At 57.0% G+C, this 26,471-nt stretch overlaps 1 protein-coding gene across 5 annotated transcripts in view; it reads left to right on the plus strand.

Moving 5' to 3' along the window:
- Window positions 1–24,474, plus strand: part of CNTN2 (contactin 2) — a 33,357-nt gene extending 8,883 nt beyond the window's left edge. For 4 of the 5 annotated variants that reach the window (XM_040462360.1, XM_040462359.1, XM_040462358.1 and 1 more), the window contains 22 exons: window positions 582–743; window positions 4,903–5,047; window positions 5,184–5,359; window positions 5,518–5,613; window positions 6,001–6,210; window positions 6,481–6,580; window positions 8,022–8,197; window positions 8,601–8,737; window positions 9,222–9,351; window positions 11,155–11,305; window positions 11,431–11,558; window positions 11,905–12,080; window positions 12,614–12,734; window positions 13,250–13,408; window positions 13,828–13,977; window positions 16,520–16,590; window positions 16,881–17,115; window positions 17,443–17,555; window positions 18,584–18,770; window positions 19,102–19,214; window positions 19,658–19,826; window positions 20,247–24,474. In XM_040462360.1, the coding sequence (XP_040318294.1) occupies window positions 659–743; window positions 4,903–5,047; window positions 5,184–5,359; window positions 5,518–5,613; window positions 6,001–6,210; window positions 6,481–6,580; window positions 8,022–8,197; window positions 8,601–8,737; window positions 9,222–9,351; window positions 11,155–11,305; window positions 11,431–11,558; window positions 11,905–12,080; window positions 12,614–12,734; window positions 13,250–13,408; window positions 13,828–13,977; window positions 16,520–16,590; window positions 16,881–17,115; window positions 17,443–17,555; window positions 18,584–18,770; window positions 19,102–19,214; window positions 19,658–19,826; window positions 20,247–20,356 (3,138 nt within the window). In that variant the 5' untranslated portion in view covers window positions 582–658 and the 3' untranslated portion in view covers window positions 20,357–24,474. The remainder of the gene's footprint in view (window positions 1–581; window positions 744–4,902; window positions 5,048–5,183; window positions 5,360–5,517; window positions 5,614–6,000; window positions 6,211–6,480; window positions 6,581–8,021; window positions 8,198–8,600; window positions 8,738–9,221; window positions 9,352–11,154; window positions 11,306–11,430; window positions 11,559–11,904; window positions 12,081–12,613; window positions 12,735–13,249; window positions 13,409–13,827; window positions 13,978–16,519; window positions 16,591–16,880; window positions 17,116–17,442; window positions 17,556–18,583; window positions 18,771–19,101; window positions 19,215–19,657; window positions 19,827–20,246) is intronic. The other variant, XR_005786666.1, reaches the window with a different exon arrangement.
- The last annotated feature ends 1,997 nt before the right edge of the window (window positions 24,475–26,471 follow it).

Raw genomic sequence — 26,471 nt, forward strand, 5'->3', positions numbered from 1 at the left:
CAGGTCATGATCTCATGGTTCGTGTAATCAAGCCCCACATCAGGCTCTGCACTGACAGCTTTCTCTCTCTCTCTCAAAATAAACTAAAAAACATTCAAAAAATAGAACAAAGAAGGCTCCAGAGGGGCTTATCGCCCCCTACCTAGGCAGCTCAGGGGGCAGGGGCTGGGGAAATTGGGCCCCAAATGCTGGAAGGTGTTCCCCACCCCCACCCCCAGGCCCCGCCCTGTTGTCTTCCAGACCCCACAACAAGAGCTCTTATGGGGTGAGGGGCAGCTGGGTTTGCGCCTCCCAATTAGCCACTGATTTCACTTCCTGAGCCAACCCCTGCCAGCTGCAGGGGAGGTGGGGGGAGGGCATATACAGGGCAGAGCCAGACTCCCAGGGGGCCAGTAGTAGGCACTCAGTCTGGGAAGAGCTCCTTGCTAACAGCCAAGCCTCTTCCCCCTCCCTCCCTCCCCCCTCCCCCGTATCCCCTCCCCCCCCCAACCCTGGGGAGGATGAATGCAATTCCAGCCAGTGCAGACCCAGGAGGCAGGAGGGGCGTGACTCAGAAGCCTCCCCTTCCTCTGCCTCCCCAGGTCCTTCTCAGCCTCCAGCTGGACTCTCCCCTCCCCGAGCTGAGGATCCCCTCCTCAGCTCCCCATCTCTGCCCAGAATGCTCACCATGGGGACACCCACCAGGAGGAAGTCACACCTGCTGCTGCTGCTGCTAGTCACTGTGGCCCTTGTCTCCTCTCCAGGTAAGAGGCCTCATCTGGGCTCCAAAGTCCAGCAGGGTGATCATCTCGTTATATCACTGCTATTATTGTAGCGATGACTTCAGAAATTACTGACCCTGCGTTGCCGCGGCACTTCGATTTCTGAGGCCCCCTTCCTTTGCTTAAATGTCCCCATTTGTGGATCTTACCTTCCCCCTGAGGTTAGAAGGAATGAGTCTCGCCATAATGTAGGTGGAAGAAGCAGGATCCAGAGAGGGTAAGTGGCTTGCCCTGGGCCCACACAGCAAGATCACGGCACATCTGGATCTCCGTGATATCAGCCCGGAGCCGCTGCCTCTGAGGAGTCGCGCTGTCCGATATGGTAGCCACATGAAACTATTAGACTGGGATTAAATTAAAATTTAAAATGAGTCCTTCAGTTATACAAGCCACATATTGGATAGCACAGATTATAGAACGTTTCCATCATCACAGAAAGTTCTATTGGATGGCACTGCTGCTCTGGCATCCTCTGACTTGAGGAGATGGGGATCAGTACCACGAACCTCTAGGAGGGCTCCCCAGGGCCGCGCTGCAGCCTGGCCAACGGACCTAGTGTGGAACAGGATGTGAGGAGAAATGAGGCACAGCAGGGGGGTGGCCTTTTGCCCAAAGGGACCCAAGCAAAGGATCCCATGCCAAGGGTGCTGCAAGGCAGGGAGAGGGGAGGAGGGGGGCTGGCAGAAGAGGGCAGTGTGGGCCCAGATCCCACTCTGGAGAGTGTGCCAAGAAGGAGGTACCAGAGACCAAGCCTGTCCAAGAGCTGGAGGGAGGTCCCCCGGCCCCCTGCTGCTGCACGGAGGGACCTGCTGAGACCACCGCTTGGCCTCTCTGTCCTGACCCCCAGCCCAGATCAATAGATGCTTCTTTTCTCCTTAAAGGCCCCCATGGGAGAAAAAGGACCCATCCCCCACCACCCTTCCGGAGTTGTAGCAGCCTCTGACTCCCCACCCCAAACCCCCTGCAAGGCTGCAGCCAGCACGTTCTAGGTCCTCTGTCTCATCAGGGAAGGACGCCACTGGCACACTTTCAGACGTTCTCATTCCGTCCTAACTGCCTCCCAGTCCTGCACCCAAGTCAGTGAGGCTGCTAGGAAATAAAGCTGACCCAGAGGCTGGAGGGGGCCTCCCAGCAACCCCACTCTCAGGCCTAGCTACCTGTGCCCGGGGCCCACCAGGCCAGAGGAGCTGCTGGGGTGGGGAGTCCAGACTGCGCAGAACAGGGGACAGCCACCCCAGAGAGAGCAGTGGAGGGGAGCCTGGGGTCCTCAGCACCGCCCTCCCTCGGGAAAGAGTGCCGGGACCTCGGCATCTGAGGCAGGCGGTGTGGGCAGCTGCAGGGCTCTCGGACCCAGAGATGCAGGAAAGCCCAAGGAGAGGGGACCTGGTCTGCCACACCCACGAGCTCCAGAGACACGAGTGGAACACCCCATCGCCTGTTCTCAGCCCTCCCAGAAAGGTGTCTCGGCTCTGGGCTCGCCTGGCTAAGCTGCCCTGGAGAAGCAGCCTTGGGTCCCTGGCACCCCGACAAGGAAAGGCAGTGAGGAAGCCCCCCCACATTCTCATCTATCCAGCCCCTTCTACAAGCTTCCCGATGCCCATGTTCACGGGGGATGGGCGGAGGGGGGGGGTGGGGTGCAGCGTTGCCAGAACAGGGAATCAGAGAAGAGAGAATCAGAGAGGATGAGGGACAGGGGCAGCGAGGAGGCGTGGCCTTGTGTGGGTGGGTGTGAGCGCAGCCTCAGAGGAAGGTGTGGGGTGAACGAGACTGTGTTTGTGGATGTTTCAGAGGGTGGCAATGTCAGCGGGTTGTTGTGTGGACCGGGTGCGACATCTGGGGGGATGACGAAGGCGCGTGGAAAGCCTCACAGCAAGTGTGATGGCTCTCGACCCCAGCTGCCCTTCCGAGTGCCCGCGACGCGCTGTGATTCGGCACCTCTGGGATGGGCCAGAGCCTCTGATGGTTCCGATGGGGAAGCGGGGTCAAGAATCACGGACACTGTGGTTAAGGATGGCTGGCTGTGGGTGAGGCTGGCCAGGGTCCAGATCCATGGATCTGCTCCTTCTCGCTGTGTGATTTGGAGAAGTTATTTAACTTTCCTAAATCTCAGTTTCCACATTAGTTAAATAAGGAAGTGGCAATAGCTGTCTTGTAAAGAGGTTATGCGCAAGAAATATGGAGCGTGGGATCCGATACAGAGCAAGCACTCAATAAAGAGCACCTGCTTTTATTATTATGGGTATATGGATATATATACATAAGCACGTATATATACGTGTGTAGCCGGATGCGCATGGGAACACGTATCTGTCTACTGGAGTAGCTTAGAGAGGTACGTGTGTATGTGTGATGTGTGTGTGCGTGTGAGGAAGGGTGTGCAGGTGAGAGGTGTGGAAATGTACATATGTGGATGAGGGTGTGGACGTGGCTGAGTGCCGAGGACAAAGCTTTTTCGGGAAGAAAGCCAGTCTTAAAGCATCAGTGTGCCCCAGGCCCATTCAGCCACCCCCTGCCATGCCCGCAGAGCTGCTGGAAGCTGCTATTATATAAGGTGGTTCCCAGCAGCCTAGCTGCCCCGTCACCCCTCCTTTCCCTCCCATCCTGGCAGCCCCAGCTGGGGCAGTGGTCCCTCCCCTCCACCACCATCATTAACTTGGGATTAAGCTGGGCTCTCCAACTGAGATGCTGCGGGCTCCATAGCTGCCTCCAAGGCCCCGGGGCGGCAGGGAGGGATAGTGATGGGTGGTGGGGAGGGGGGGGAGGGGGGTGCCATTTCAGGGAGCCCTGCCCCCTTCCTCATTCTGAGAGCTGCTTAACAGCCGCCCTCATTCCCCAGGGGCCAGGGCTGGGCCTCAGCTGTGGCACGGGGGTGCACCCCCCCCCCACCCCTGGAACAGGGCTGACAGCTGGATGCGCTGGGACAGGAGGCACTAATTGGTTAATGGGGATCCCAGCCCCCACGACCCACCAAGGAGGGCCTGAAATCAGCTGGATTGTGGGGTAGGAGCCAATTAGGGGTGGCCTGGCTCCTCCCTGATACCACAAAGGCAAAGCATGGCTGGCCCCATGAGTCAGCAAAGAGAGCCCACTCCCCACCCCTGTGGGAAGGAAGACAGGTGTGAAACACCGGCCTCTGTGCCTCAGTGTCCCCTGCCCTGGTGCATAAAGAAAGAGGCATCCGCCCTGGGAAGGGGCCAGGCATGAAAACTTCATTTGCTCAGCAAATTCAGGAGGCCGGGATCGAGACCCACGTGTGCCACAGACTTGCCTTGTGGCCATGAACAAGTCATTTCCTTTTCCGGGCCTTTCTTTCTTGAATTATCACACAGCACTCGTAGAAAAATGCCCCCAAAGCAACCTGCACCCCCTCCACCACCATGAAGGCTTCCTTCTCCCCCTAAACTCCCCCTACCCCATGGCTTGGGTCCAGCAGACATTTTCAGAGCACACACCCTGTGCCAGACTGAACCGTCCTCCAGACCCTGGGAGGTGAGTTCACATTCTTTCTGTTTCACAGGTCATGATGTTGAGGCTCAGAAGGGGTCTGTAACAGCTAATAAGAGGCCAAGAGCCAGATCACTGGCTGGAAGGGACATTAGGCTTCAGGGACGCACATTCTCTCTCCGCCTCCTTAACCAGTGGTTTCCCATGCATCTCACACCCTGCAGGCCAGCGGCTCCCACCCTGAGGGCCCCTGCATCTAGAACTCCCACTGCTTTTATGGTTCTCACCACCTCCTCCCGTCCTTTAGTGTCTCCGTCCCCGGACTGCAGGTCCCTTGAGGAAGAGGGGCTGTGTCTTAGTCACCTTTGCCACACAGTCTAGCCCAGTGCCAGGTACACAGCAGGTGCTCAATACCTGAGTGTAGGATGGGTGATTGACTCAACTAACTTGGCCAGCCGGAACCTGCCCAACCAGCTGAAATTCAAGTTTTAATTAGTTAAAATTAAGTAAAATTTAAAATTGGCTTCCTCAGCTGCACCAGCCACATTTCAAGGGCTTGACAGCAGGTGGCTGATGGCTACCGTATTGGTCAGGGCAGAGAACGGAACCTTCCATCATTGCAGAAAGTTCTACTGCACGGCACTGCCCTACTGGGCCCCAGGCCCTCAGGCGTCTGGTGCTGTTCCCCCACCTACAGCTTGGAGTTCAGCCCGGGGATCCCCGGCCACTTTTGGGCCAGTCTTTGAAGATCAGCCCCTCGGTCTGCTATTCCCGGAGGAATCCACTGAGGAGAAGGTGACGCTGGCGTGCCGTGCCCGGGCCAGCCCTCCAGCCACCTATAGGTGAGACCCCCACGGTGGGCGCCGGAGGGGGGGGGGGGGGGCCCTGGGCAGCCGTGACGTTGTTCCTCGCACCAGACCTGGCACCAGGCCGGGTCCAGCCACGCAGGATGGTCTCCTCCTCTGCCCCCACTTGCAGGTGGAAGATGAACGGTACTGAGATGAAGTTGGTGCCAGGTTCCCGCCACCAGCTGGTAGGGGGCAACCTGGTCATCATGAACCCCACCAAGGCACAGGACGCCGGCGTCTACCAGTGCCTGGCCTCCAACCCAGTGGGCACCATCGTCAGCAGGGAGGCTGTGCTCCGCTTCGGCTGTGAGACCCGCGGGGGTGCCAGGATGCTCCGGGGGAGGGGAATAGGGAGCTGGGGAAAGTGTCTAGAAAGGGCAGGTGACTGCTTCCCACGGAGGCTGGACTGGGGGAGGCCCCCAGGCTTGGAGGACGGTGCCCGAGCACCGGGTCTTTATCTCCAGTTCTGCAGGAGTTCTCCAAGGAGGAGAGAGACCCAGTGAAAACCCACGAAGGCTGGGGGGTGATGTTGCCCTGTAACCCACCTGCCCACTACCCAGGTGAGTCGGGACCCTGGCCCGAGGTTAGACAGAGGGCACAAGAGGGGCTTCAACCACTCAGCAGGGGAGGAAAAGGCGGTGAGTGACCCTTGGAAGCACCGATCCCTGGGTCCCCAACTCAAAATGATTTTGTGTCGGACTCAAAATGAGTCTGTCATTCGCTAGCTCTGTGCCCTGCCTCCTCCTTCAGACTGGGAGCACCCCAAGGGCAGGAGTAAAGTCACGTCTTCCTTCTGGGACTCCCCTCAGCGCCAGCTCCGAGCACGGGGCTCTCAGGACTAGGTCTAGAGATCCCCCCCAAGCATGCTGAGGGCCTCCCCCCACAGCTGCCCCGTCAGCCCAGAGCCCCGCGGTTTCCTCAACCCCCTCCCCCCATGTCCTATTTAGGCCTGTCCTACCGCTGGCTCCTCAACGAGTTCCCCAACTTCATCCCGACGGACGGGCGTCACTTCGTGTCCCAGACCACGGGGAACCTGTACATTGCCCGGACCAACGCCTCAGACCTGGGCAACTACTCCTGCCTGGCCACCAGCCACATGGACTTCTCCACCAAGAGCGTCTTCAGCAAGTTCGCTCAACTCAACCTGGCTGCTGAAGGTCAGGGTCGGTGGGCACGGCAGGGAGGAGAGAGCTGAAAGGGTCAGCAGATATTGGGAAAGAGGGTTCTCCCCTGGAGGTGGCGAAGGATGGCTTGCGAAGCCTGGGGTCTGGGGCCCGGACCCCTCGGTCCCCCGGCTGCAAAGCCTCAGACCCTTGGAACAGGGGTCAAGAAGGGGTCGGCTCTGAGCTGTGCTGAGACCCTAAGCGCCTAAGGAGCCTCAAGCCCGCCTCATTTGCATCCGATCTGCAAACTCCCTCTCTCCCCAGACACCAGGCTCTTTGCACCCAGCATCAAGGCCCGGTTCCCGGCAGAGACCTACGCGCTGGTAGGACAGCAGGTCACCCTGGAGTGCTTCGCCTTTGGGAAGTGAGTGGCAGAGGAGGGAGGGAGCAGGCCAGGGCGCAGCGTGTCAGAGCCCCTCAGGGGCATGGGTGACCCCGGGGAGAGGGCAGGCGGGCTCTTTGTACCCTTCGCAGGGTCGAGCAGAGATCCCAGTGGGTGGTGACCACCACTCACTGAGCACTCTGTCTCTGAGTGGGGCGTCATGCACACCAGGGGCCTGACACATAGTGGGTCCTCCCAGCAATGTCTGCCAAGCTCAGGCCGCTTATGCAACACCCAGGCCGGTGGCAGGTAGCACTGTGTACGAACCCCAGCCTGGCCTCCCGGGTTCAACCCCCAGCTCTGTCACTTGCTGGCTGGGAGACAATGGGTAAACCCTTAACCTCTCTGTGCCTCTGTGTCCTTATTTGTACACGGTAATAATGGTAGTACCTATATGTGAAGTGCTTAGCACAGGGCCTGGCATTTAGCAAGTGTTCTATGGATGCCAAGAGTTATCTTTTTTTTTTTATAATTTTTTTTTTAATTTATTTATTTTTGAGACAGAGAGAGACAGAGCATGAACGGGGGAGGGTCAGAGAGAAAGGGAGACACAGAATCTGAAACAGGCTCCGGGCTCTGAGCTGTCAGCACAGAGCCCGATGCGGAGCTCGAACTCACGGACCGCGAGATCGTGACCTGAGCCGAAGTCGGCTGCTTAACCGACTGAGCCACCCAGGCGCCCCAAGAGTTATCTTTTTAACAATTGTGATAGAAATCCCTCTCTCCTAGAAAAAGGATTCACTGGAACGGGGCTAAGCAAATAGAAGGTGTTCAAATAGATGCCTGTAGAACAATTAATGTGATTTGTACATTGGTCCCCTCTTCCCTTGTATCTCCTGTGGTTACCCAGGATGCCCCCTGCTTTGAGAAAAGTTATTGGACTTCCAGAAAATTCATATTTAAAGCACATGGAAGGTTCATAACTGAACGCTTTAAGAGTCGCTGATACTCAGTCGTTTTAGTATTTACAGATTGCTAATGACCACGGCCCTCTTGAAAAGCAGAGGCAAGGCCTTGCTGGGGAGAGGCGGGAGGGGACCCCCTCAAATCCCAGGCTACAGGCCACCGCTGAGGAGGGCAGTCCCAGAAGAGGCATGGTGGCCAGTGCAGGGTGGGGGTGGGGAGAGCAAGCCAGCTTCAGGGTACAGACCGCACGGAAGACCAAGTTCACGGGGGTCCCAATCGTTGCAGGGGAGAGGAGAGGAGAGAGGTGCCCTGCTTCTTGCCACTTTCCCACCTGTGCTCTGGGCCAGTCCGGAAGAGGCCCTTCCCTTCCCCCTTGCCTCTCTCCCTCTGTCCCCTCCCAGGCCCTTGTCCACACCCTGCCCGGCACCTCAGGGGAGGATCTGTGTGTGAGAAGCTGCAGGCACAGGGGAGTCTACTTAGCACAGCAAACCCGCTCTGGCTCTGTCTTCCCCACCAGCCCTGTCCCTCAGATCAAGTGGCGTAAAGTGGACGGCTCCTTGTCCCCCCAGTGGGCCACGGCCGAGCCCACCCTGCAGATACCGAGCGTCGCCTTTGAGGATGAGGGCACCTATGAGTGTGAGGCGGAGAACTCCAAGGGCCGCGACACCGTCCAGGGCCGCATCATCGTGCAGGGTACAGGGCTGGGGCCCCCTGTCCCCCCCCCCACCTTCACTCTTATCATCCCTGAGGAAGCAGATCCAAAAGTCAGGGAGGGGACCGGGTGGCCCCTTGCTTAAGCCTTCTTGCCCTAGGGTTGCACTGGGGGTGGGAAGAGAAGCAGCTAGGGCTTCAGGCAGGGTTGCGGGAAGCAATGGAAGGCTTTAGAATGATCTAAGTTGCTCAAACAGCCACTGGCACAGACCCAAAGTGCGGGCTTTCTTCGGCCTGCTTCTCACACCCCCTAAAGCCCTTCCCGGGATGCTGATGGCGCCCTCTGCTGTCCGTCATCGGAACTGCAGCCCTGCAATCCTGGTCCCCCGTGAGAGGGAGGCTCGGCCCAGCTCACCCCAGCCTTTCTCTCCCTTGCTCCCCACAGCTCAGCCCGAGTGGCTCAAGGTGATTTCAGACATGGAGGCTGACATCGGTTCCAACCTCCGTTGGGGCTGTGCGGCGGCCGGCAAGCCCCGGCCCACGGTGCGCTGGCTGCGGAATGGGGAGCCTCTGGCCTCCCAGGTAGGAGCCCTGGGGCTTCCCCCACACCAACCGCCACCGTCCTCTGTTCACCTGGTCCCCTCGCCTTCTAGACTCCCCGCTCCCCACAACCCTGCTCCACCACTGGCAGCCTCTCTGGGACAATTAGGGCACTTTGGGTGGTCGGCTCGAGGTGCTTCTTTCCCTCCCAGATTCACATGGCCACAGGCGGGTCAACCGGATGGAGGCCTGACTAGAGGGTCCAGAGACCTGGATCCAGGCACAACCCAGTCACAAAATCACCGTGTGGTCCCAAGGAGGTCACCTCGTCCCTCTGGCTTCAGTGGGCTGACATACAGGGGGGCCTGGCGGATCTCAGTCCTAGGATTCCAGGAGGCCCTGAGATGAGACAGGGCCTGTGAGCCCCTGGGCAGGCAAGGGGCAGCCTAGCATCTCTGCTGCACCTGCCCCTTCACCCCGGTCCTTCAGTGGCCCTGATGCCCCTGCTCTGCCCCCTTCTGCACAGAACCGTGTAGAGGTGCTGGCTGGGGACCTGCGCTTCTCCAAGCTGAGTCTGGAAGACTCGGGCATGTACCAGTGCGTGGCAGAGAACAAGCACGGCACCATCTACGCCAGCGCGGAGCTGGCCGTGCAAGGTACAGGGCCCGGGGAGGCAGGGGACATCAGCAAGGACAGATAGGCGGGGGCTAGAGGAGTTCTGAGTTCCAGCAGTTTCCTTTGGTTTTTTTTTTTAAAGTTTATTTATTTGGGGGGGGGGTGGGGAGGGAAGAGAGAGAGAGAATCCCAAGCAGGCCCCATGCTGTCAGCGCAGAGCCCGATGTAGGGCTTGATTCTATGAACCGTGAGATCATGACCTGAGCCAAAATCAAGAGTCAGACGCTCAACTGACTGAGCCACCCAGGTGCCCCTGAGCTGCGGCATTTCTAAACACACAAACACGTGCTGGCGGCTCCCCTTAGTTTTCCAGTGTCATCTGAGTAGAAGACGGGGATTTAAGGAAGGAGACGAGACACTAGATTGAGAGCTTCCAGAAGACAGAGTCTCTTACTTGTTCCAGGTCTGGCACAGTTAAGGAAAGTGTTTGCTGCAGTGAAAAAGAGGTGGCAAAAGTCATTGGAAACCGAGTCGATCTGATGTGTGTTTAAACCAGTCCCTTCAGCTGGTTTAATCTCTTTGGCAATTTAATCTCTTTGTGTCTCAGTTTCTTGATTTATAAAATGAGGGCCATAACAGTCCTGCCCTCATACTGCTGTTTAGAGGACTAAATGAGAGAGAGGTAAAGCAGATAGGACCTGGCCATCACATAACAGGTGCCCTGGAGATGCCAGCTGGTGCTAGGGTTCTTTGTTGTGTGACTTGGAGCCCGTGGGGCCTCAGTTTTTTCATCTGCAAAATGGATGTAATGATACCTACCTCATCAAGTTGGAGTGAGCTTAACTATGACTCATTCATTTATTTGTTCATGCAACCGTATTTATTCAACACCTCCTAAGGAGTGAACATGAATAAGGTCTCTGCCTTCAAGCATTTTACAATCCAGTGGAGACAGAGGGATGATCACAAAATCGAATAATTAAATAAGACGATTTTGGACAGCCATCAAAAACACAGTATAAAGAAAACCTAGGGGTGCCTGCGTGGCTCAGTCGGTTAAGTATCCGATTTCAGCTCAGGTCATGATCTCACGTTTCGTGCGTTCGAGCCCCACGTTAGGCTCTCTGCTGTCACCGCAGAGCCCCCCTTGGATCCTCTGTTCCCCTCTCTCTGCCTGTCCCTTACTCTGTTTCTCCCTCCAAAATAAATAAACATTTTTTAAAAATCTAGCAGAGTGGTAGGAGTGAGGTGGGCCCATTAGATGGCATGGTCAGGTGAGACCTCTTTGAGGAAGTCACGCATTTGGGGTGTGACCTGAGTGTTAACAAGGAGCCAGCCATGTGAAGATCTGAGGGATTTTTAAACAAAACGTATGGCAAGTGCAAAGGTCCTGGGGCAGGAAAAATCTTGGCATCCTCAAAGGGCAGAAAATGGCCCAGGTGATTGGAGCATGATAAATGAGGGAGAGCGGCGTGGGATGTGAGGGGAGAGGCAGGGTTGCATTTGTGAGCCCTCGTTGGACTTCATCCTGAGTGCATGTTTAAGTTTCTTAAAAGACATGTCAGGCTGCTGGCTGGAGCAGGAGATTGTAGAAAGAAGGTGCAAAACCAGGAAGACCTCCTAGGGGGTTTTTCGATAGTCTGGCAGGGGACTTGTGGCTTGGACCAGCGTGGTGGCAGTGGGGGGTAGGGGTGACGGGAAGGGCTGGATCCTGGGTGTATTTTGGACTGGCCTTGGAGGGTAGGTAAAACGCTCAGCGTGCAGTCAGCTGACATCTTCATCAAGGGCAACGGGTACTGCTGTGATTCCCTGGGTGACTGCAGGGCACCCCCCTTTCCTTCTAGCACTGGCCCCCGACTTCAGGCTGAACCCCGTAAAGCGTCTGATCCCCGCGGCCCGCGGGGGGGAGATAGTTATCCCCTGCCAGCCCCGGGCGGCCCCGAAGGCTGTGGTGCTCTGGAGCAAAGGCACCGAGATTCTGGTCAACAGCAGCAGGTACAAACCCCACTCTACCCGCAGCAATTCCTGCCTCTCCTCGTCCACCACGAAGGCGAGTCCCCTTCCCGTGACGGCTGCAGTGTGACCCTAGGTTGGCCAGATCTGCTTTCTCCTTGCTGCAGAGTGACCGTAACTCCGGATGGCACCTTGATCATAAGAAACATCAGTCGGTCAGATGAAGGCAAATACACCTGCTTTGCTGAGAATTTCATGGGCAAAGCCAACAGCACGGGCATTCTGTCTGTGCGAGGTGAGGGGTGTGGCTTGGAGGAGGGTGGGTGGCTCAGCCACCACAGGGTCCCAGTCCCTTCTCGACACCCTGCTCTTATGTTCCCACCTTCCTCTGGGTTTGGGTTTGGCTTGGAGGCTACCCCAGGATTGGACTTCATTTGGGACCACCTCCCCACCGCCATCCAGAATCTACTCCTGTCTCCCTTTCACACACTGGTGGGGCTGCTGGGAGGTCAAGATCCTGTTGGCCATGCTGCCTCTTCTCTCTCCTGGGGTTTAGGACACACCCTCTCACCTTGCCCCCCTGCCCCTGCCTGGGCCTCTTTCCTCCCCCATCCACCCCGGGGCCTTCTTTTGTTTGGCAGATGCAACCAAGATCACTTTGGCCCCCTCGAGTGCTGATGTCAACTTGGGGGACAGCCTGACCCTGCAGTGCCACGCCTCCCACGACCCCACCATGGACCTCACCTTCATCTGGACCCTGGATGACTTCCCCATCGACGTGGATAAGCCTGGGGGTCACTACCGGAGGGCCAGTGTGGTAAGGCCTGAGGCCAGACAACCCATGGCTCCTCCCTCCTTCTGGACAGAGGACCCAAGATGTCTTTGACCATGAGCACCCCCAAAGCCTTTCCCCATTCCCTCAGGAACGCCATGCATTGCCCTTAGATTCGGAAGAACCGCCCTCCCTTAGACGGGCAGTTCCCGGCATTCCACTCGAAGGCCGTGCATTTAGGAGAGGGTTAGGGACAAACCTGAAATGCCAGGCGCCCAGCAAGACTCCCTCCCCACTACTGTTCCTGTTATCCTGAGCCCAGGGCAAGTGACATCATTAACTCGGACCATGGTTGACTGTCCTCAGTTATAAACTGTTGTTTAGTCCCGGGGTCCTAAGTGGGGAGAAGCTGACTTCACCCACCGAGCAGAGACTCCGAGATCCTGGGCGGGGGGGGGGGTCCGTTGATATAATGGAGCAGGGGACTCCGAGCCCTGCCTCGTGGCTCACAGCTTGCTGCGCTAGCCAGGGCTCCTTCCTCTGACCTGCACCCCCCACTTCCTGTCCCCCACGTGCAGAAGGAGACGGTTGGGGATCTGACCATCCTGAATGCCCAGCTGCGCCACGGCGGGAAGTACACGTGCATGGCCCAGACGGTGGTGGACAGTGCGTCCAAGGAGGCCACAGTCCTGGTCCGAGGTGATGGCATTTCCCACCCCGCCCCTAGCCCGACTCCTTCAGAGGCCACCTGGGCTATTCCGACCTTTGCTCCCTAACTCCCCTCCTCTCCCCAAAAGCTGTGGCGGGGAAGGGCTTCTGAGAGAAGTTCCAGTTGATCCCGTGGTCTTGAAAGGTCCTAAATGAATTTTAAAAATCCACTCCCCAAGACCGAAGGACTTTGCTGAGGCCAGAAGTTCTCAAAGCCCAGTGCTGGGAAATCTGTACACATCTCTATGTGAAGACCTCTGTGAGCCCCTCCCCCCCCGAACTCGTTTTGTTTTTCCCCCCTTTACACCCCCCCCCCCCCCCCGCTGCAACGCACTGTGGGAGAGGCGGGGTTGGGGGTTGGGGGGGCTCTTCCTTGCCCCCATGTGTGTTTGCTGCGCCCTCTGCTGCCGCCTCTTGGTACTGCACCAGCCCAAGCCAGCCTGGAGGAGACTGGCTCAAATTTTGAGGCCGCCCAATTCTGACCCACTGTGCTCTCTTTGGGGCAGGTCCACCGGGTCCCCCAGGAGGTGTGGTGGTGAGGAACATTGGCGACACCACCGTCCAGCTCAGCTGGAGCCGAGGCTTTGACAACCACAGTCCCATTGCCAAGTACACCCTGCAAGCTCGCACTCCACCTGCAGGGAAGTGGAAGCAGGTTCGGACCAGTAAGTGTGAGGCTCCATCCACCTAGGTCGGTGCTGATGAGGCCTGGCTGAGCCTGGAACTTCAAAGAGGGACAATCTGAGGTCCTCTGCCTGCAGGGAGCTCCCGGGCCATTGGGGGAGGTGGTCACATGGACGGCAAGAGAGGGGAAGAGAACTGGAGAAGGGAGGCGCTCAGTCTGTGCCCTTGGAGCACTGGCAGATCATTACTGGGGCCCCCACTGATGCACCCAGCATCAACAAAAGCTCCCAGGCAGGGGAGTCTACTAGTTTTCCCATTGTTTCCAAAAGAGGTGTTGAGCACTAGGTATATGGCAGGCACCATCATGAATACAATGAGGTGAGTCATCCCAGTCCCTGCCCTTTCCATCCGGACTAACTAACGAGTGCGTGCGGGCACACTGACTCCGGGTGCCTTGCAGATCCCGCCAACATCGAGGGCAATGCCGAGACCGCCCAGGTGCTGGGCCTCACACCCTGGATGGACTACGAGTTCCGGGTCTTAGCCAGCAACATCCTGGGCACTGGGGAACCCAGTGGGCCCTCCAGCAAAATCCGGACCAAGGAAGCAGGTCAGAGCCCGAGGTGTCCCAAAGACAGGCAACGTCAGGGCACAGACCCAAGCCCTCCTTAGAGAGCCCCAGGCCGGTGACAATCACACGGAGTTCCAACCCTCCTCTAACAAAAGAGACAAGAAAGGGACATGAGGCTAGGCAGGGCGACTGCACTGCCCAACGCACTCGGCCCTGGGCCATCGCCTGGGCCTGTGAGCCCTGCATGAACCTTCTAGTCCAAACCCCTCATTGCATTTTACTTTTTAAAAAATGTTTATTTATTTTGAGAGACAGGGAGGAGAGGCACAGAGAGGGAGGGAGGGAGGGAGGGAGGGAGGGAGAGAATCCCAAACAGGCTCCTAGTTCAGCACCCGATGTGGGGCTCGATCTCAAAACCGTAAGATCGTGACCTGAGCCCAAATCAAGAGTCGGGTGCTTAACCGACTGCACCACCCAGGCATCCCAAATCCCTCATTTTAAAAAATGAGCCAACCTGGGGCACCTGGGTGGCATCCGACTCTTGATTTCGGCTCAGGTCATGATCTCATAGTTCATGGGATTGAGCCCCACATTGGGCTCTTTGCTGACAGCACAGAGCCTGCTTGGGATTCTCTCTCTCCCTCTCCCTCTGCCCCTCCCCTGCTCCCTCTCTCTCTCTCAAAATAAATAAATAAACATTTAAAAAAAAATAGAAGTAAAAAAATTGGGCCAACTTTACAACTGCATGTGAATCTACAGTTATCTCAAAATAAAAGGTTTAAGTATTTTTTTATGGAAAAAATCAAAGTCTGGAGAAGGAAAGTGTCACACTGGCAGAGCCCGAACTTGAACTGAGGACCACGGGGTGATGGGCAGATATCCTCCCTAGTAGTGCATGAGCCGCTGAAATCCGTTAATGAGGAAGGGGTGTGTGTGTGTGTGTGTGTGTGTGTGTGTAGGGAAGCAGTCAGTGTCTCTAAGTCCTTTAGACAGTTTCTTGGGGAGCAGGTGGAATGGACAATCTTCCCACAAGCTCCCTGAAAGGCAGGTGGGTGTCAGAACCCAGCTGAGCGGGAAGGCAAGGGAGAGAACCCAGGAGAGGCACACATCCCCCACCCTCTGAGACGTTCACAGATGAAAATCCAGAAGACCTGGGGTCCTCAGACTGGCAACATGGAATGACCTTGCCCGCCCAACCCAGGCCTCCCACCCTGGATATGTAGTAAGGGTGTCTTTTTGTGTCCCTTAAACATGGTTTCCCACGTGCCCCAGGCCGACTCTCGTCCAGTCAGTCAACATTTTGAACTGGTACCTCTCTTGAGTAAGGAATTCTAGAAGGAGCACCTTCTTTGATCGAACTTCTTAGAGAATCAAATGCAGGATAGGGCGTGGTCTCCATTCTGGTATCCCAGTTGGTGATCAAAAGACAAGGAGGAGGCAAAAGAAAGATGATGGGCTTTGAAATCAGAAGAGCTGAGTTCAAATTTGAACCGTGCCACTTATTCGCTGTGTGACCTTAGGCAAGTCACTTAATTGCTCTGAGCCGTGGTCTTTCCACTTGAAAAGGGTGCTATGCCCACCTCACAGGATCACAGGGGCCGCGTGTTGATGCACCCCTTACAAGGCCAGGAACTGCAGTCATCAGAATCCAGGGATAGGTTTCCCACTGCTGGATTCTCTGCAGAAATGTTTGACCCTCAGCCAAGTTACCCCCTGCCAAGATTCGTGATCTAATTAAAGGGTCTTATTTTAATATCCGCCACGTTGAATACTAGAGACAATTAGGGAATTAAACCGGCCATGAAAAGCAAAATCCTAATCAGACACTTTGCAACCCCAAAGAAATATTTGTTTGCATTAACTGCAGTTCTCGGTTATTTATTCCCTTTATTTTATTTTATTTTTATTTTTTTTTTTAATTTTTTTTTTCAATGTTTATTTATTTTTGGGACAGAGAGAGACAGAGCATGAACGGGGGAGGGGCAGAGAGAGAGGGAGACACAGAATCCGAAACAGGCTCCAGGCTCTGAGCCATCAGCCCAGAGCCCGACGAGGGGCTCGAACTCACGGAGTGCGAGATCGTGACCTGGCTGAAGTCGGAAGTTTAACTGACTGCGCCACCCAGGCGCCCCATTCCCTTTATTTTAAAGCAAACTGGGGTTGTCTGTTATTTAGTTGAAGCTGACAGGAGAGAAGACAGATCATTGATGGAGCATCTACTATTACGGAGCGTGGACAGGCAAACGAGCTCGCCATTGTCCTGTCTGATTGTATTCTTCTTACAGACCTTTGAGAGAAACACTATTATCCTCATCTTACGGAGCGGGGATTCAGAGGCTCAGAGAGGTTAAGTGAATTGCCCAGGGAAACACAGCTAGTAAGTGGCAGAGGTGGGATTTGATGTCGGGTCTGCCTTGACTCCAGAGCCCACATCCAGAGGGCCTGTTGGAAGACAAAATTAGAGCCAATCTGAAGGGATAGGGATGTCCCCGTCCTAGTCTGCTTCACAGGCACAGGCTCTGGGCCTCTGCCCCCTCACTGCCCATTAACAAGCCACATCTGTGTCCCTTGGCCCCGACAGCCCCCTCAGTGGCACCCTCAGGACTCAGCGGAGGGGGTGGAGCCCCCGGAGAGCTCATCGTCAACTGGACGGTAAGCTGCAGGGACAGAGGACAGAGACAGTCCTGCCCCCCACCCATCCTGACTCATGTCCAGATTGGAGCAGCGTGTAGAGAGGACCCAGACAGCGCCACCGTGCAATCCCAACTCAGAGCAGGCCACGTCCTGTCCCTTCCCCTCGCACCCACCGCAGGATGAAAACCACCAAGGCACACGAGTCCCGGGGCCGCCCCTCTTGGCGAAGGCTGGGTGGGGCCGGAGGATGGGCAGGGAAACGCACCCGCCGCGGCCCCTCGCCCATGCCACACGCTCTTGCCCCCCAGCCCATGTCGCGGGAGTACCAGAACGGAGACGGCTTCGGCTACCTGCTGTCCTTCCGTAGGCAGGGCAGCACCAGCTGGCAGACCGCCCGGGTGCCTGGCGCCGACGCCCGGCACTTCGTCTACAGCAATGACAGCGTCCAGCCCTACACGCCCTTCGAGGTCAAGATCCGCAGCTACAACCGCCGCGGGGATGGGCCCGAGAGCCTCACCACGCTGGTGCACTCTGCTGAGGAAGGTGGGCCGCCCCATCCACAGCTGCCGGGCCGTGGGGTGGGGGGGAGGGAGCGTGCTGCCCACACCCCACCTCGATTCCACACCAGGGGGGAGAAAGGGCACCTGGCCTCATCCCTCGCTCCCTCGTGTCCCCCTCAGGCCTGGGAGAAGGAGGAGGGAGGCTCTGCAAAGAGAAGTGGGCCTGGAGGTCGCTGTGAGAACCCCCACGTGGCTTCATCCTGGGCCCGGGCTCTCGAAATCCCTAAGCAAGGGCAGTCCTGGTTGGCAGATTCTCTGTAGGAAACAGGGAGGCCTGGGGGATCCAAACCCATTCTGTATCGATCCCCAGAGCCCAGGGTGGCCCCTACTAAGGTCTGGGCCAAGGGGGTCTCATCCTCAGAGATGAACGTGACCTGGGAACCCGTGCAGCAAGACACGAATGGCATCCTCCTGGGGTACGAGGTGAGCACTGACCTGGGGCCTGGGGAGGGAGGGGGGCCGGGGGCCCCTCACAGCTCACTGGTCATTCCTCCTGGGGCCACTCATTCACTGACACAGTCTATGCCACCCTGGCCGCGCAGCCTTAGCCAACCGAGACCCTCTGGCTGATGTCCAGCGTGAAAGACTGGCCCGTGGACGGCCTTGAAGTTAAGTGCTTGCCTAGAGCCAGCACTGGAAGCTGCGCGAGCCCAGGGGAGGAGATGGAAGGTTCTGGAAGGGACACGGCCTGCCCCTTTCATGCCAAAGCCCGGCTAGCCTCGCATTCTCAGCCTGCACGAGAATAGCACGGCCCCCTCTCTGTGCCCGCTGGTCACCCCGTCCCTGGGAACTGTGGGCCCAGCAGTTTCTGGAATGAGCTCTGAGCCCCAGTGACTCCACACTGGGGCACCTTGTGGGGTGGACAGAGAACAAGAGGGAGCAACAGGAAGGGAAGAAGGACGGGCAAGAAATGTCACTGCGTAAGGGAGAAGGGTCAGACAGGGACCCCGGTGCAGCTGCAGCACAGAGCCTGATGCAGGGCTCGAACTCACAAACCTTGAGATCGTGACCTGAGCTGAAGTCGGACGCTTAACCGACTGAGCCACCCAGGCGCCCCTGCATGTCATACTCTTCAGCACAGTACCCCCCACCACCCCTGAGATTCCCTGAGATAATTAAGTGGGGTTGGGCTCCCACGGGCCATCACTAGGTGGAGTCCGTGCCCATCCCCACGCATCACCCGGCCCACTCACCGCCTCATTCCTCCCATGTGTTGGGCGCTTCCCTTGGACGGGGCTCTTGCTGGGCACCAAGGAGGCAGCCGTGACTCACACTTGTCCCTGCTACCTTGGAGCTCATGATCAGAGCCCAGGTTCTGAGACCCTAGACTGAGCCACAGGGATCAGAGTCAGCAGGAGAGGAACAGAACGTAGGTGGCCGGGGCTAGGGTCACGATAACCCTGAGGTTTTGGGCTCGACTGCTGACCCTAAGGTACCCCTGCCCCCTTCAGATCCGCTACTGGAAAGCCGGGGACAAGGAAGCAGCCGCTGACCGAGTGAGGACAGCAGGGCTGGACACCAGTGCCCGAGTCACCGGCCTGCACCCCAACACCAAGTACCATGTGACCGTGCGGGCCTACAACAGGGCAGGCACCGGGCCCGCCAGCCCTTCTGCCAACGCCACCACCATGAAGCCCCGTGAGTCTGTCTGCTGGGGTGGGGGTGGCCCTAGGACCACTCTTTCCCCGGCGAAAGAGACAAATGCTCTAGCCCACAAACCCCGGGCTGGACAGAAACAAGGCAGCAAGACAAACGGAAAGAGAGAGTAGAATTCATTGACCTCTGAAGCACCTCTCCCTTCTCCAGCCTTTGGATTTTCATGTGGTTTGTTTCTTAGGCAGCTGTGATAGAAGGTTCTGGGTGTAAGTCCTGTTGGGGCCGGACACTTAGAAAAAGGCTGGCTAAGGCAAAGGGATGGCTGGTGAAGAATCATTTGGAACCTTTCCCAACTTTCTGCCTCCTCCGGCAGCTCCACAGCGGCCTCCTGGCAACATCTCCTGGACTTTCTCAAGCTCGAGTCTTAGTATCAAGTGGGACCCTGTGGTTCCTCTCCGAAATGAGTCTGCGGTCACTGGCTATAAGGTAAGGAAGGGATCAGCCAGGCAGTGAACGGTAGGGAATGGTGCATCTGTATTCCAGTGGACACAATAGCAAGAGGGCTCTGAGTCCGACATAAGCAGAGTCTGTGACGGTCAGAGCCCCAAAATACACGCAGAGCCTTAGCAGAGACGTAAGAGAGGGGGCAGAAGGCGTGACTGCGGGAAGGCAGGGTTCAAGGGAGTGCTGACGCACCAGGTGAAGTCCGAGGGCCCTTCCAGCCTGGGGAGTCTGCAAAGACGGCTCAGCGGCTTGCAAGCTTTCCTTCCATCAGTGAGGAGCTTGTTCAAGAGCCAGGCCCTGGTCAACGGGAAACAGGAAAGGCGAGGACCAGGACCAGCTGGGCTCCTCCCAGTGCCCAGAGCTGGGGTAGACAGAAGAAACAGCGGGTGTAAGTAAAGTCCCCCTGGCTAACCTCCTCCCCACAGATGCTCTACCAGAATGACTTACACCCAACTCCCACGCTTCACCTCACCAGCAAGAACTGGATAGAAATCGCAGTTCCTGAAGACATCGGCCATGCCCTAGTACAGATTCGGACCACGGGACCTGGAGGGGACGGGATCCCGGCCGAAGTCCACATCGTGAGGAATGGAGGTGCTGTCTCTCCCCCAAACCTTATCCCCCAGGAGTAACAGGGGCCGTCTAGATGTCTGATGAAGGACTCATTCCCACCCAGACCAACCCCAGCCAGAACCCCGGGGGAAAGGGGAAGGTAGGCAGGAACCAAGTGTAATGGGTGCTAGAACCGTCCTTGCCGGGCCCCCAGCCCCAACATCCCTGAAGGTCACAGAGGAGGGTGTTCCTTTCATGGGGTGCAGGGCCAGTCTGAAGACCGCAGAAGCAAAGGTCTTACAACATGCTGTAGGAATAGGCCTGAGGACACCTCCGGGCCCTGAAGTGGCCCACCCTGAGTCTCCTTAGCAAAGGTCTGGATCCTGTCCTGAGGGTGGGGTGGGGGCAGGCCGGCCCCGAGCCCACTGGACACAGCCCTACTCTTCCACCTGCGGGTTTCAGGCACAAGCATGATGGTGGAGAACTCCGCAATCCACCCGGCCCCGCGTCCCGGTGCCATCTTCTCCCCGTCCGTGGCAATGCTGGTCCTCATAGGCTACCTGGAGCTCTGATCGTGGCGCCCCTCCCTCTCTGCCACAGCCGGACACCCACCTCTGATGGACGCAGCCAGCTGGCCCTGGTCCCTTCCTGATGCCAAGGTGGCTCAACACTGTGCCTGAGAACGGCTGGTTTTCAATACCTATTTCAAACAGTGCCCTTTTCATAGGAGGTAGGATATTTCATATTCTGCCACAGGATAGAACCCGCGCGAAGATTTTTTTTTTTTTTTTTTTTTTTTTTTGGTCTTTAAGTCAAAAGACACCAGGCAGCAACTTCCATGATGATGCCGAACCCTATGCCTGGGTCCTCTGGGGCACCTGGATGGAAGCAACAGGCCCAGGGGAAGAAGGGGGTTTGAAATGTGTGTCTGCACGTCGGGGGAGAGGGCGCTCCGGTACCACAGATGGGCTCTGTCCCCTGACAGCGGGGTGTGGGGCCCGGTGGGAACACTGGACGCAAATGCCCTGCAGTAGGACGAAACACAGACATCAACGTTCTTCGGCCTAAGGATAGGACCAAACCCGGGCCAAAAACTCCCCTACTTCCTCGAGGGGCAGCGCGGCTAGACCCTGACATTGTCCTTGATGACTCCCTAGGGGCCCCTGCTACCTATGCAGGTGGCAGAAAACCAGTGCCCCAAAGTCCGAGGCCAGGAGCCTGAACTTTAGGGGATGATATTCCAGAGTGTCGGGGGTAAGAGCCAAAAGGGTTTGAGGAGCGGAGACACCTGGTAGAAAGGGGCACCAGGCTTGGCCCGAAGGCACAGTCCCAATGCAGGTGACGTTGCCCTCTTAGCCAACACTGCCAACCTGACCCTATCACCCCCGCAGTGACAGAAGCCACAACGGGTGGCTGAGTGACTAAAGGGCTTATCTCGGGGAGGTCCCCCACCCCACCAAGACCCATCCTGCACGGCCCCTCGAGGGTGTGGACAGGAGACAGGAGACAAGACTTGTGTGCCCATCCACTTCCTCCAGCTCAGTCCGCAGGCCCCAGGCCGCCGCCACTCTCCAGCACTGACTCGCTCAAGCCTGGGACGGTAAGGCCGCATCAGTTCTGGGTATTCTGGAGCCGAGAGTCTTCTGAGAAGGGCAAAGGATACACGTGGCCCTGGTTGCTCCCAGGAATACCCTGGACCACCTGGCAGGACCTGTCCCCCAGGCTGCCTCCAACTGCTCTTTTGCATTTCCTCTGAAGAAAAAGGCGCTAATAAATTTAGGGGCATCCTAGCATGGGCTCTGGGTACATTACCAGTCACAGGACATCAGAGCTGGAGGAGGCTTCTGAGCCCAACTCGCCCAAGCCCCTCACTTTACAGATGAGGAAACGGAGGGGTCAGGGACTTCCCGAGGTCACACAGCCTGTCTGACCTTCCTACCCAGGCTGTCCGTCCCAATGAAGGGGGCCGTGCTGAATGGCTACTGCCTGGTTAAGAAGGTGGTAAGAAGGGCAGTGGGCTATGAAAATCCTGCTTCAAGAGGTTCAGGTGGGGTGATCGGCACGGCTGGGTCCCAGGCCAAGGCGCGGGCCGACGCCAGGAGATAGCGATCCTTCGCTTCCGGAGTCTGGCTTCTGCTGGGCCCTCAGCCCTCTGCCGCCCTTCCCCTTGCTCCAAGAAAAGGCACCAGAGCAAGGACAGGAATCTCACGAATCCAGGCAGCAGTGGTGGCACAGCCAGGAAGCCCCAGAGCCCGTGCTGTGAGAGGTGGCCCTTCACACAATAGAGCAGTGGGACAGGCATCTTGTCGGGGATAGGCCCGCCGAGGACCCCAGAGCCAGGCTTCTGTAGTTTACAGTTAGAGCTCTATTTTGTTATGGGTTTTTAACTTTTAAGTCCTGCTCTCTTTTCCTGGGCAGGCTTATGTTGATGTTTACCCGCTACAATTTTTTTAAAACGTCAGCTCGACACCACTTCTCCGGGTTACTGCTACACCCGCCACCCCACCTCCGGCCCAGGACTGCCTCCCTGGAGCCGTTGACCAAACCCTCCTCACCCGCCCCTATCCACCTCCCCCACCCCCGTGCAAGGTGCTGCGGGCTCCGCTAAATGACCACATTCTGAACACGGAGGCCCCCACGCAGTCTAGCACCCTTCCTGGTCCCCTGTGGCTGTGAGCGGGCCTGTCCTCAGCTCTATCAGAAGGGGGACGCCGAGGGTAAGAAACCTTCCTCCAAGGTTTAGCTGAGTCTTTCCTCACTGCCTTGGGCTGCGGCAGGGGAAACAGGAGGACAGGTGTCTAGATGCTGGGGCCAGAGGGATGAGCTGGTCTGGCCCAGGACCTCACGGGTACAGCCGGAGACTGCAGTCCCTAAACTTGCTGGGGTCCAAAGGCACTCATGACCAAGAGTCTTAGTTCTAATGAGGCCCGTTAGCAAAGGGGAGGAAAGGAGACCCTCTGGAAAACCTAGGAAACCCAGCCCAGGAAAACCTAATCAGACTTGTCGGGAAGCAGCAGAGCTGTATACTAAGATGCAGACTCCTGCACCCGAGACCTCAGGCAGAGTACGGAGTAAGGTTTAGTAAGACAGTAGGGGACCTGAGGACGTGCAAGCTTATCAAATAGACTAGCCTCCTGTTGAGGTGGCTTATCATACGGGAGCTTGCGTGCAGGCAAGAGAGCCCCTTCCTGCCCGAGGGGCCTCTCGTTTGCATCTTCTCTGCTCCGATGGGCTGCGTCTCACTCCTGCTGTGCTCAGTACTCGATTTGGGATCTCTCCCCTCTCACATGCCAGGCCTCGGCCGCGGCGGCAACAAGGGAGACAGCCAGCCACAAACAAGTACTTTACCCCACAGCTGAGTGGCCAGTAAGTGCCTTGAGGACTAGGGACAGAGCCCGTCTGCAGACACTGCTTCGGGGCCAAGGGGGACAGTGTCTCTCTGTCCTGCGTATATTTCGGCTCAGCCTACAGGTCCCTTTGCCCCTGGTCTTGGCTACTCGGTCCCCATTGCTCCAACAGTCTCGACGTATACCTCACCCTCAGGGGGACAGGAGCTGTCTCCAGATGGGTCTCGCGGCCCAGCCAGGCCATCAAATGGTACAGACGGGCCACGGAACAGAAAGGCCATGAGGAGGGGCTTTTTTTTCCCTTTTGATAAAATAACAGGAAATCTGAGATTAGACACCGGGAAGAGCTTCTGCAATGAGGCCCGAAGGTGAGTGGTCAAGAGGCTTCTTCCTTTTCTAGGGACCTTGGAAGAATTCTGACAGCTGTTGGCCTGGGGTCTAGGTGAGGTGGAGTCTGGGGGTGTGAGGACATGCTGCTGGATGTCCTTCCAGGGCTGAGGTTTAGATCAGCACCGGAGGAGTCCTGCAGCCCCTTTTTGCTGCAGCCTCTTCCCACAGGGGTAGTGACAGCCGTGTCACCAGGGGGGAAGGCTCACCTCAGGCACTCTTTCGCGGAAGAGTAGAAGAGTGGAAGACAGCACCGGGGCCATCTAGTCCCCTCGGGGCAAGAACCCAAGCTGGCTGAGGATGCTTTACTCCCTTGATCTCCTCCCTGCCCAGAGGACTCCCCTTTTCTCTTCCTGGCTCAGATGTGGGACGGCCGGCTGGGCATCTCCGGGTTGGTGGGAGGGCTAGACTTCTCCTCAAACCTGGTTTTGAGGCTCAAGTGTGGTGCCCCATTTCCCCGGGTCAGACCGACCCTGGGCTTCATGCTGGGATGAATGAGGTTGCCAGAGAGGCTCCTGGGGTGGTGTGAGGGACGAGGTGGGCATTTTTAAGGGACTTCTAAAAGCTCCATAGAGAGAGGTGCCCGGTAGCTGTATATAGGGTCATAGACTTTAGGAAGGCAGGATAATAAAGGGAAGCTGGGGAGGAAAAAAATAGGTCAGATAACTTTGCCCCGAGGCCCAGGAAGCCGAGTGTCCTTAGCTGGGGTGCACCCTGCCTTGGTCCCTAGACTCCAACTTACCCAGCCCCATCCAGGGCCTGCTTAGCTTAGTGTCACAGCCGGGCGAGGGCTGGGGCTTCTTCGGACCCCCGACTTGACCCCGATTTTGTTGAAATGGAACCACTTCCACTGGCCTATCGTTTGTCTCTCTTGTACTTCTTGTAATGGTAGTTATTTATTGACTCTGGTAGCAGGCAGTTCTTAAATAAAGATGATTTCTCAACCTGCTGAGGCAGCTGGCACCTGCCGTGGGTGTTTTTATCGTCGGGCCGAAGCACGCCTCCTGTCCTGCTCTCGAACCCCAGTCTTGTGGCCGATGCCTTTCCCCTCACACAGTCAGCTCGAAGGAAGGAACAAGACACAGCCCCTCCTGCGTCACGCAGGCCTCAGAGGGGGAAGAACTGGGCCAAGGGGCTTTAGGACAGGCCTAAGCAGGGGCGCCTGGGTGGCTCAGTCGGTTGAGCGCCCGATTTCGGCTCAGGTCATGATCTCACGGTTCGTGGGTTCAAGCCCCGCGTCGGGCTCTGTGCTGACAGCTCAGAGCCTGGAGCCTGTTTCAGATTCTGTGTCTCCCTCTCTCTCTGCCCCTCCCCCACTTGCACTCTGTCTCTCTCTGTCTCAAAAATAAATAAACATTAAAAAAAAAAAGACAGGCCTAAGCAGAGTGCAAGCAGGCATCTTGCCGGCCGCGCTGGCTTTACCTAACACAGGGCAGCGAACACTGCTCATGACGGTATCGCTTCGGGCTTCCCTGATTTCTAAGACATTTGACAGTTCCAGACTCAACGGTACCAAAGGGAAATCTTCTCCCTGCAGGGTTATAGTGGCCGCCAACCAGCAAGGTTGCCACCAGTCTCTGCTCTCAGCAGCCAAGAAAATCTGAATTCCTACTCAACGTTTTGCAGCTGCAATATTCTCCCCTGCGTTCAACAAACACTTGCCGAGCTTCCGTTAGCTCTGAGACGCGCACAGAGACCCACTGGCACAGCGCCGCGTTCGAGTCTTTCCATACAAAGCGGAAGGGCTCCGTGCTGACTGCGCCCCACCGCCTGCCCCGGAGAAGAGGGAGACGGGGGCAAGCGGAGGCCCTGCTCCTCCGCGCTTAGCGATGCGCCCAGGGCCCCCTGAGCCCCCAGGAGGGGCCGGCGCGGACAGCTGTGCGATAGGCTAATCCCTTCTTCCACTCTGCATCCAGAGGGGCTGCTGGGAGCACCGGCCAGCCTGGAACCTAAATTTCGGTCAGTCGGCATGGCCCTGACCATCCCTCCAGGGGCGGACTACATGCACGGATTCAATAAACTGAACTGAGTTCCGGTCTTTAATAACACCTTGGAGGGGTTTGGGGTTTGTTTTTTCCTTTCCTCTTCCCTGTTCAATCCCTTCCCATCCTCTGAGTCAACATTCAAGAGCCCAAAGCACAGAAGGCCATGAGCCTAGAGCTGCACAATATTCCATCCCATGCTCGACTAGTGGCTTGCAACAGGGGCCGGACGGGTCACTTGACTCTTCTTGGGTCTGGCTCTCCATCTGTAAAATGGGCAACGTGCCCCTTGAGCCCTCCTCCCCCCTCAGCAACATCACACGGAGTTCATTAAAGATCCTGTTTTATGGTCTTTCCAAGGATAGCAAGCGCTCTCCCGAGGGCTTGAACACACCGTCCAGAGCCAAACGAAGGTGCTTCATTAGAAACCTTCTCTAACTCATGTCCAGCCCTTCATGGCTTCCAGCCGTTTTACTGGCAGGACCGGGCTCACCTGCCCCCCCCCCCACACACACACACAGGTGGGTCAGTCCACCCGCTCAGCTACAGTCAACGGCAGAAACAGAAGCACAACCCAGGTCTTCCGAAGCCCGTTCCCTCTGAGGTAGAGAGAATGGGGGAAAGGGGGTGTGGAAAATTTAAGATCTTTTCAAAATAAGTCTACAGTAAATTGTAGACTTTGCGTGGGCCTACGCCAGTGGTCTTCAATGTTCGCTCTCCACCAGAATTACCTATAAAGCTTCTGAAAAGCAGAGATGCTCTGAACTCCTAAGATTTATGTGTATCTGGGGCAATGAAAGAACCTAAGAGCAATGACCCCCCAGTGGCGGTGAGTGCATTTAGCACCCAGACCAGACCTTGGCTTCTAAATACTGTTGCCCACACCAAAAGGAAACCAGAACCCCTCGGAGAAAGCAAAGTCCAAATGTGGATCTGAGGCATTTTGTGGTTCTAGAAAGCAAGGACATGCT

This window comes from Herpailurus yagouaroundi, unplaced genomic scaffold (assembly GCF_014898765.1).
Source record: "Herpailurus yagouaroundi ecotype Mexico unplaced genomic scaffold, PumYag 308, whole genome shotgun sequence".
NCBI classification, from domain to species: domain Eukaryota; kingdom Metazoa; phylum Chordata; class Mammalia; order Carnivora; family Felidae; genus Herpailurus; species Herpailurus yagouaroundi.